Source organism: Limanda limanda, chromosome 2 (genome assembly GCF_963576545.1).
Source record: "Limanda limanda chromosome 2, fLimLim1.1, whole genome shotgun sequence".
Classification (NCBI taxonomy): Eukaryota; Metazoa; Chordata; class Actinopteri; order Pleuronectiformes; family Pleuronectidae; genus Limanda; species Limanda limanda.
In genome coordinates, this window is record NC_083637.1 from 29626850 (window position 1) to 29638153 (window position 11304).

The 11304-nt window shown below is 44.5% G+C and overlaps 1 protein-coding gene across 3 annotated transcripts in view; it reads left to right on the forward strand.

Moving 5' to 3' along the window:
• sh3pxd2aa (SH3 and PX domains 2Aa) overlaps positions 1 to 4538 on the forward strand; it is a 109010-nt gene extending 104472 nt beyond the window's left edge. For all 3 annotated transcript variants that reach the window (XM_061083552.1, XM_061083553.1, XM_061083554.1), the window contains one exon: positions 31 to 4538. In XM_061083552.1, the coding sequence (XP_060939535.1) occupies positions 31 to 2031 (2001 nt within the window). In that variant the 3' untranslated portion in view covers positions 2032 to 4538. The remainder of the gene's footprint in view (positions 1 to 30) is intronic.
• The last annotated feature ends 6766 nt before the right edge of the window (positions 4539 to 11304 follow it).

Here is an 11304-nt window from a genome sequence, read left to right on the forward strand (position 1 = left end):
AAATAACTGGTTTTGACCTTTGTTGTGCAGGTGATAGAGAAGAACCCTGGAGGCTGGTGGTACGTACAGATCGGAGAGAAGGAGGGCTGGGCCCCCTGCTCCTACATCGACAAGCGCAAGAAACCCAACCTCAGCCGTCGAACCAGCACCCTGACCCGGCCCAAAGTCCCGCCTCCTGCTCCGCCTGTGAAAAAACTAGAACCTGAAGAGGCCCCCCCTCCGGGTAACTCTGCCTCCAAGGTCTCAGAGCCACCTACCAGGCCTGTGTACGAGGAACCTGAATATGATATCCCAGCAATTGGATGCGAAGGTGAGTCTGACACAGATTCTTTGAAGGATGAGCGCCCCCTGGATGTGAAGATCAGCAACGTGGTCAGCGACAAGTACCGCAGCTCCCCTCCTTCCTGCAAAGCCTCCCCTCCTGTCTGTAAGGCGTCTCCCGCATTCAGCCGTCGAAGAGCCTCTTACAGGTCTGTAGAGGAGGTCACAAAAGAAGAATGTATTTACGAGAACGATGGTTTCAGGCCAAGCAGCGGGGTTGAAGCACCCTCAGCCAAAGGTTCCAGTGAGCCCAACTCCCCAAAGAGTTACCACTCCTCCACAGTCCCAAGAAGACCCTCTGGATCCTCGCCTCTAGCTGGTAGGCCAATGAAGACGATGACGCCAGAGATGAATCGCAGAAGTCAGACCCTGGGCAGACACGTGGACATCAGCTTCAGGTCCCAGGACAACAGCCCGCTCTCTTCATCTGATGAATTGAGCAGAGGACCCAAGAAAGTCCCTCCTTTTAGTCGGGATGTGGAGCAGAGAATAGGTCAAAGTCCCTCCACCAGGCCCAAGCCTTCTGTCAGACCCAAACCCCTTCTGACCAAATCCGAGCCACAGAGCCCTGAGAGGATGGATATCACTTCTTTGAGACGGCAGCTGAGGCCAACAAGTCAGTATCGACACAGCATCAAACCTTCCCGAGGGGACGACTCCGAAACTGCATCTGTCATCTCATCGGAGGACTCCATGTGTTCACGCAGCACCTCAGATCTCTCCTCAGTTCACTCTAAAGGGAGTCGCGGGGATTCCGATGTGGAAGGCCCCAGTGCTTACCGCTCTCTGGACGCCTACAAGAAGGTTCAAGACTCTGAGATCAGCTTCCCAGCTGGGGTGGAGGTGGAGGTCCTGGAGAAGCAGGGGAGCGGTTGGTGGTATATCCGTTGGGGCTCAGAGGAGGGCTGGGCTCCCTCCTACTACCTGGAACCTGTCAGACACGTGGGTGGTGCTGGTGGGAGGGACTCAGATGGACACGGGAGTGGTGGTGGCAGTAAGTCCAACAGCCTGGAGAAGAACGAGCAGCACGTCTTGGCCCTCAATAACATCAATATTCAGGGTCTGCCCCAGCAGCATCCAGGCATGAGAAGGAATACCCCGCCCATTCCTTCCAAGCCCCCCGGTGGCTTCTCCAAGCCGTCTCTGTTGGTGAACGGAGGTGTGCGAATGAGAAACGGGGTTCGTCAGGTGGCGGTGAGGCCTCAGTCTGTATACGTGACAACAACACAGCCACCCAAGGATGCGCACTACATGACGGGCTCTCTGAGGAGAAACGAATCACTCGGTAGAAGTGATCACTATAGCTCTGGTTCTGCCACTCTTGGTGTCCGCCGAAACGCCTCCTTCAGCACCGTGCGGCCACATGTAGTGGTCGAGAGTCAGACGCGGCCCGCCGAGCGCTCCAGCCTGGGCTCCTCGGGGAGCGCCTTCAGCACAAGCAATGTAAACCAACGCAACGGCATCCCTGTGTCCGCAGTCCGGCCCAAGCCGATAGAGAAAAGCCAACTGATCCACAATAACTTTGGCAGGGACGTGTACGTGTCAATCGCTGACTACCGTGGCGACGAGGAGACGATGGGCTTCACTGAGGGAACCTGTCTGGAGGTCCTGGAGAGAAACCCCAATGGATGGTGGTACTGCCAGGTGCAGGACAGCCTGCTCCCCCGCAAGGGCTGGGTCCCATCCAACTACCTGGAGCGAAAAAAATAGAACCACCTCCCCTCACATCCTTACCTAACCCCCCCGTCCCGCCTCCCTTTTTCGATGTCTCCGAGGACACAGGTGGCATCACTCCTCAAGAATGTTACCCGCAATCTCCTGTAAGCAATATGTCCTTGATAATGTACATTTATGAAAAGACTATGTGTAAAAAAATGGAAGATGTTTTAATCTGATAAGAAAGGACACTTTTAGTGCTGGTTTACTAAAATGTATACAAAGAGGAGTGTAAAGATTTTCAATATTTTGGCCTGGGGAGTGAGAGATGTGGGGAATATGGGATTTGTCAGCCGTGAGTGAGGAGTCTGTGAGATATGAAATGATTGGGAGCGATCACCACTTAAAGAGGTTTGCATCATGTAATGCAGAAGCGGAGCAGGGTCATGGCGATGCTTATTCCTGCCCATCACTTACTATGATGGCCAATAAGTGCCTTTTATATTTGATTACCGGAATGGAGGTTCTAATTGGTGGATGGAAAAACATTACATCAACCAAATCTTAAGAGTGCCATAGGCCGATGAACACCACCAATAGTATTACCATGACCAAGCTAGAGCTACTCTAGAGAGTGAGAACAAAATGCAGTGTTTCATTGTAATCTGGTCAAACTGTTCCAACACACGGACGGAAGATTGAAAAACAGAGATTTAAGAACTTAAGTTCACCAGAGAATTGAATTGTTTTAAACCACAAAACATGAAAAAAACTGAATCAACATTTAAGTCTCATTATCACTATTTCATTACTATTTCATTTAATTCTTTATTTTATAATGTCTTGTGTTGATGCAAGTCTTCCTTAGAGAATTATTTCTGCTTTCTTGTGACATCTGTTCCCACCAACAGCCTGCAAATGGAAGTGTTAAAGCTCCTTATAGAGTCTGATGGATGGATATAGTCTTCTCATAGAGCCCACAGTGATATGTTTATATTAATGTGGAATAACAAAGACCTGTGAAACTTGCATTCTAACTATAATAGTTGGATATTTTATTTTCCTTTAGAGCAGCTTGAGTTCTCTCCAGAACAAAATCACCTCAGTGTAATAGCCTCAAACAATGAAAACAATTTAGGTTTAGGTTTACTCCAGGAACAATTGATCTTGTATATATTTTGTTTTTATTAGTTCAAGAATACTGCTGTTGCGTAGCTGTATTTGATAAGAACTGGAAATGCAGCAAAATCATTGAATCCCGGGGATAAATTTGCTCAGCGTTTAGCCCAAAATGTGATCTAACCAAAGAGAAATATCAGTTCATTGGATTTTTATTTTTGCTTTATTTATTTATGTTACAAAAAATGAGGTTTCTGAACTGTATAAAAAAGTTTTCCTGGAAGCACTTGATACATTTTCTCAGATATTGAAGTTACCAGGTAAATTGTAATATTAGGTCTTGCTGTGCAGTTCTGACTTTATTATTGAATAGAAAAACAACATAGTTTATCATTAGAATTGAATCCTTTTTCCCAATTGTCGAAATTGGTTGGTTTCATATCACAGTTTGAAATTAATAAATCTTAATAAACAAATTGTTGTGATAATAAATCTTAGCTGCCACCCAAAAATATATAGTTCCCCCCAATGCAAAAGCTAAATTTGCAAATGTGAAATTCTGAGCTGAAGTCCAACTTTCAAAAATGCCCATGGCTGATGTTCAAGACTGCTGAAATACATTTTCTAACGAACGGCCGAATCTTCCATCATGAGGCTGAACACTAACTTGTGATTATGTTCCTGCTGGACAGTATGATATTATGAAACAAAGTACAGTACCTGCTAGATCGCAGTTATCTATTTTAGCCAAAATCATATTTGTTTTTTGTTTGTTACTTTGTGATCACACAGTGTCAATAACGAGGAACGAAGTGGTTCAGTTTTGTGAATTAGTGCACTTTAAAATTGTTTTTATGGTGCATTAATGTGAAGATGCAGTAAATACTCAGCATGTTATTTATTCAACAAGTTTTTTGTAATTATTTAATGTCTCTATATCCCCTCCTCACCTCAGATCAGAGGTGGAACTCTCAAAGTCTCATTGAGTAGAATTGGAGAAACAGAGACCTCTTGTGGTAGCTTAATTGTACTACTAATCATCCACAAGGCTTATTTATCGGCCTCAGTGCAATAAGAAATGCACTGCTGGTCAGTGAGTCTTCCCGAAAACTGTACAGAAATTTTAGGTTTTTTAGTTTGTTCTTTTTTTAAATCTCAGTGCAGCTAAACATTTTTTGTAGCACGTGTTTTGGGCAACATTTTTTTTAGGAAAAATTTCAAAATTCCCTTTTTCTTTACGCTGTTTGCTGCAACTTTAGCAAATCATGGGCACTTCCTTCACCTTTGTTGTGCTTTACATAATGCCTGATTTTAAGTATATTTATTATGAATTTTTTACATTTTATCACTGTTTGACAATCACCTCGCCACCTCTTCAAAATATGTTTGCATAGCTTTATACGGATTGTTATTGTTGAATAAACAGGCTCTCAGTCTCACTACTACTGTGCAAAATGCAGACTCAGCGGTCAAGAAAAATTCCCAAATACCATGATTTACTTGAGAATGTGAGATTTTTGCATAAGGACCCATAAATAATAACAATTTGAAAGTAGGCAGTTGATATTTGCTGTGAGGCAAATCCCACCCAGACGACGGCATTATGTAAATGTGTTGAATCACTGTTAACCTTTTTGCTCCAGCACATGTTATTAATGCATATCGCTTTGTTTGATCGAGCTGAACTTACTTTGCAAGGGAATGGTTCTGTTTTGAACATACATTTACCTGTGTAGCATCTTTCTCTATTCATGCTTTTACATGGAATTTTTGTTTTATTCTTATTTCCTCTTTATGCCCCATTTTGTCAAATTCTGAAATGTACCTGCGAGAAATTGTGCAATAGTTTAAAAGAAAAAAGCATCATGTTTCAACAAAGGAGGAGAAAACGTGAACGTCAATGACATTACGTGTGTGGGGAGAAGCTGTTCCCGGTCAAACTGCCAGTCAGGAGCTTTTTACCATCATGTAAAGAGGAGTGTCAGAAAGATGTGGGGGGGGGGGGGGGCTCCAAACACATCAGAAGCTCATTGGACCAACGCAGCTGTACGTGACTCTTCATCATCTCCTGACGTCACAGACTTTTGGACCTGACACGAGAGTCTCTGCCCCCCCGGCCTCCCATCAGCAGTGGACAGTGATTTGTGAATGACATGGCAGAAACCCACTGACCCGTTCTGTGCTGACCTTACAGCCATCTGGGGTCACAGGTGGAGAGTCGTCAGGGGTCCTTAGCGGCCCCGCCCTGAGCTGTCACGTTCGTGCCTGAATGGAGTTTTGATAGTTTCTTGTTTTTGTGTTGTTGTTTTTCTGTGTGCGCCCCCCCCTGCCGCCGCCGATGCCTCTCTTGACATTCACCCCACCCTAATCAGACTATGTCAGACTTTTCCTTCCTCACCCATCACCACATTGAAGGTGACATTTGAGTCTCAGTGGTAAACAAGAGGCTGGGGGAGATGAACGCTCTTTTAGGCCATTTCAGTTCAATCCATCAACTTCCAGGATGTACGCCAAAAATAGAAAACAGCATCAGAACCTTTTCTCTATGCTGAGCCCCAGCAGGCCTCATCTAAGTGCTACAGGTGAATACGAGCACACAGGCCCATGCAGGTAAGGGACTTCTATCCAGAGACGCTTGTTTGGATAGATTATCGTTAAACTCCACCTTAAAAAGGACACTCTTGTGTTTTGGGAAACAAATGTATTCAGTTTCTTGCAGAGAGTAAAAGTATCAAAATGTTTGATTTGGAAAATATTGAAATATCTCTTAATGAGTGAGATTGAGCACATTTAGGGATTTTTAACTGGTAAATTTAACTTTTTCTATTGAGAAGCCATATTTGACAAAAAGTATGTGAGGGTTATTTTAAATATGGAGCGTGAGCCCAGAGTCTGTTAGCTTAGTTTAGCATTAAGAGGGGAAGCAGGGGATAATGAGAAATCTCTGGAGACCTACAACAATTTATCACTTGTACACAGTTTGTGTACAGATTAAACAAACACAATGTAATGTGTTGATTACTGAGCTTCAGGGATGCTCATACCTTCAGCCATGTTCCCCCCTGTGTACAGTCTTTATGCTCAGCTAAGCTAACCGTCAGCTGGCTGCAGCCGATGCGAGTCATTTTTCTCATGCAACTCTCAGCAACAAAACAAATAAAAATATTTCCCAAAAATAATATATTATTTACAATGATATATTTCCTTTTCCGGTCCAGTGGCTCAGCCTGTCGCAGCTGCACTGCTCTTAAACCTGCTCGTGCATCCACGTGGCACAATAGAAATGGAATTGTCGGAGGTAATATTTTTCGCACATGCAAACACACTCATGACGATAAGGAATCATTCATGCTGCAGAGGAAATGTACGAGTCTCCTGACATTTTCCTGGAGGTCACCCGGGTGAGACGGCTCCACCATGTTATCCCTCGCTCCCTTTTTATTTGAACAAATGGAGGACACCTCTCGGGCGTGAAGCACCTTAAGCTCTGCAGCTCCCCAAAACCTTAACATCCTCCCCCTTCACCTGTTCTCTCTCTCTCTCTATCCGCCATCGCCACATGTATCTCTCTCCTTCCTCGACACAGCCCGGCACTCTATTCCCAGGGAGATGATTGAGATAGTAGGGTTTGTGGTGGAGGGACAAAGCTGTTTGCATGTGGGTGTGTGTGTGTTTGCTGGATGTAATGGATTGTTGCAGGTGTTTAGCTCATGAGGGAAGATGTTGGAGGTCGTGGGGGAGACGTAGCGAGAGACGGATGCAGGGAGACACAAGACGGATCAAGTGCTGGATTCTAGTAGACGTGGTGAGAGGAGGGCGGCTTTGATGCGAGGGAGATTAAAGACGGGTGGGCACCATTTCCACTCGGAAAACTGAGCCACAATAATTCCTTTTGACAGGGAGTCGGCCCACTATCAGAACTCCTTTACCCACCTTTCTGAAAACCTGACACCTAATGAGCTCGCTGCTTCTAAACCTGAGCTCTGAATTCTCATCTCTCCAAACATTGTTCTAATTGCAGCACTTGAAGTGTTTTTGTAGCTGCTTCAACAAGACACCGAAGAGACAAATCAGTCGCAGTGTACGGCAGCTTCTCTGGGCCTCACTCCCTGTCCGCAGGAAGAAAAAAATCCTTTGGAGCTGATCCTACGTCTAGTTTTTAGCTTCTTTCAAATTCAGTGTCTTCAGATCTCATGTAGCCCCGAGGGTGAGGGAGTCAAGCTGGGTGCTGGAAAAAGTTTTGGGGAATAAGAAAAAAAAGAAGGCTTCATATGGTGGATTCCTTGTGGCTTTTTTTCTCCCCCTGACATATTCCTTTGTGTTCTCACTGAGTGCACCAAAGGTTTGGAGGGGTTCATTCTTATCTAATGAAACAAGCTTTAATTCATAATGGAAAGAAATGAGAAAGCACTGAGCTCTGGAGTTAATGAAGGCAGGAGTTTGATGGAGGGAGGGGAAGGTTTGATAGGAAAGTTTGAGTAAGTGTGTGGGAGCAGGTGGGATGTATTTAGGGGGTTGATTTTGGAGGTTTTTTAATTAATATCTAGTTTTTGTTTGAGAGCGAGAGAAGAGGGAAAAGAACAAGCGGCGCTGCAGGGCTTTTTCTCAAGCAGATGCTGTAAAAAAAAAAGAAAGAAAAGAAAACAGGCCTGTGAATAAGGGAATGCTGATTATTTATGTCATTCAGAGAACTTCCTCACAGAGTCGGAGTTGTTTGACGCGCCAGCGGGCATCAGCAGGAGCTGTCTCCTGCTCCTGGAGGAGGCTGTGTTGAGGAACGAGTCGCGCCGCTGTGTGTCTCTCTGCTACTTTCCTTTGTCTCTGTTTGAATCCCCGTTTCTAATTAGCACAACAGTGTGTCTTAATTAACCTTAGCCAGTCAGACGATATTCCAGCGCTAACGGCTCCTTCATCAGCGAGGCTGCTGCCACTCTGCGTGGGAGCCTCCAGTGCTGGATGGAGCTCAGCCATATCTGTGCGGGCGGAGGCGAGCTGTCAGCGGTGATTGATGCTGAGTGACAGCTGACGTGGATTCGTGAGAAGGTGGAGCCTGCTTTTAGCCTCGACGTTGCATTTATAGAATTGAATCTGACACCACCCTGCTGTGCGAAGCAGTGTGCCAAAGAAACTCGGAGGCTCCGACGCCGTCGAGCTCTTGATCTGTAAATTCTGACAAAAACAATCCGTTACCAGCATGACAGCCACACTCAGAAACACAAAAACAACTGCAGGCCTCGAGTTGGACCAAAGGAGGTGCTCTTCTTTTTATTTCCTGGTTTAGCTCTGTTTCTTATTGCCATTGTTGTTATGCAAAATTGTGTTTAACTTTTGCAAACTCCTCGTTTTCAAAAAGATTTGCCATGAGAAGGCTCAGGAGGCTTTATACCACTGTCCATGTCAGTGAATCCTCCATTGATGAGTCATCTGGCTGCCCAACCCCACGTGGTGAAAAAGCCATCATCACAATGTGAAGTGAGAAGCAACCACAGTCCAGATCCCTCTCTGATGGGAGACTTTCTGCACATGTGCATTCCTTTTTGAAAACAGGACATTTTTCTTATCTACTGTTTCATTTTGACAAGTCTTGTTCCTTTTTTTGTATCTTGTACATGTTTACATTGTATCTCACATTGCCCAAAAAGAGAAACAATATTAAATGTATTATCTTTGTTGTTTTACACCGGCTCCTTTTCATTTGTCTCCCACATCTGGTCACATGTGCTCCTGCAGATAAAGGGCAACACCCCCCCCCCCCCAAAACCCTTCCTGCTCGTGCTCCATCCTGATAGTATGTGACAGTAATATTACAGATTGAGACATTTATCTTTATTCTCCTTATTGTGTGGGCCGGATTAAGTGAGTTTGGACGAGGAGCAGAACAATGCACCTGGTTATAAATAGCAGGGGATGAGTCATGGGAGGAAAGTGTGAGGAGGCTGAGAGCGAAGGATGAAGATGAACGAGCTCTCGGAGCGCCAGTCCCCCCCCCCCCCCCCCCCCCCGCTAAGGAGCACAGACAAGATCTGTTTTGCAGATTGCATCCAAATGTGTGTGGAGAGATTTATCACTTGTGTCTGAGGTTTCGTGAAATTTACACTTTACACCTCTGCACCAATGAATCGCCAAATGTTCACCTGTTAAAGATAAACTCATTATTATTCGGGAGGTTTTTTTTCGGGCCATATCTAAAATATAGACAGAAGAAATACCTCTATTATAAAATAGTCCCAGTTCTGTATTTAAATAGCTGCTAGTTGCGGCCCTTTACTTGGATGACTTTGTTGCATTTTGTAAATACTTAGAATTAAGGGTAGCCTTCTGTCATCCTGTGAAAATTGTCAAGTTGGATTTTACTTAAATCAGTTTTCTGATGCTGGGAACAAGGTTGGTGAGATTGTTAAACTGATGCCAATTATTGAATATTTAAAGTCATGGAATAACTGCTGAGCAAGAGGGTTCATTAAATAAAAACCTTGACTTAAGGTCACCTCAGATCTTTAAACTGCTTCCCACAGTCTTCTTCCTCAGCTCATCAATGAAATTTTATTGTATTTTTATAGTGCCAAATCCTAATATACAATATCTCAAGGCACTTAACACAGAAGGTCGAGACCTTTAAAATGATAGAGAAACACAACAGTTCCAACATAGAGCAAAAACTTTGCCGACAGAGTGGAGAGAGAAAAAACTCACTTGATCTAATAAAGTAACTTGTCACATGACGACTTCCTGGGGGAAACTTCCTGATTTCATTAATTGTGTGACTCCAACTGAGCTAATACAGATTGTAAGATGTGACTGAAAGCCCAATTAAAGCTCAGTGGCAGCATTTTAAATCATTTCTACTAACTTCCCCCAAAATGTCCTGAAAAGACTTGTGTAATTTGATTCTAATCTTGAATGAAAACCTAATTTGGTTATAAGCGCTGCTCTGTTTAAACCCAAGTAAACATTATTAATCAGTAACTTAATTCTGGGAGTAATTAGTTGGAAATGTAGCTGTTGAACAATTGAATTAAAACCTAGCCAGCAAATTACATAGATGGATAACTCTGGGAAATGACTTTAAAGCATTGAAACCTCGTCGCGTTTCATTGTGTTTATTTGTTTTTTGAGATATGAAGTTTCTGAATGAAACCCTTTACGTACGCTGAGTGCTGTGACAGTACATGTCCACTAGATGGCTGTATTGAGCCAGTGTCCAGGCCTCGGCAGCACTGACACGGAACAGACGAGCACAGACATTTTCACGTGAAGAGACCTGCACCTAACAAACTGAGTCTGTACCGACAGGGAGCGTTGAAATGAGATTCTGTTATCGGTCCGTTTACCTATTTAATGGAAGCCTCTCTCACCACTGAAGGAGGAAGTGGCCGAGTTGTGGACGCTCCGTATAACAGTCAAGTACCTAAGGAACTTTCTGGATGATTCCCTCCATGTGATTATTACACTCATGTTACATGTGTTGGCTGTTGTAAATCCTGCAGGCAGACAGACGGCCGTCACACTGAGGAGAAGCTGCCTCATGAATACACACTGCACTCATTTTACTAAGAGTTTGTTTACCACTTGAGTGTTAGGCCTAAGATGTCCTACCTGTCACCATGAAGCCCCCCCGCAGCGCTGGTTAGGCCAGGGGCTGTGGTACATGATGTCACAGGGGGGCCGGGGCCCACGGATCACCTCACACCTCGAAGAGCACGGCTGGCTGCACCCGTGTTATAGTGTAGCTTCCTTCTCAGTGTCTTCAGTGTGTCAGCACAGAGGTGCAAACACTGTTAACACAACACTTAGAGGAAAATCACCCAACTACACACCCAACAACATAGTGCTACACGCAAGTAAACGCACAGCTACACACACAACTAGACACTACTACACACACAACTAGAAAGTGCTACACCCAACTGCACACACAACTAGAGAGTGCAACACACAACTACATGCTAAACACAACAACACAGTGCTAAACACAACTATACTCATAACTACACAGACAACTAGACATTGCTTCACACAACTACATGGTGCTACACACAACTATACGCACAACTACATAGCTACTACACAGTGCTACACACAACTATACACACAGCTAGACAGTGCTACACACACAACTAGACAGTGCTACACACAGCTACACACACAACTAGACAGCACTACACACAACTACACACACAAGTACACAGTGCTACACTCAACTACACA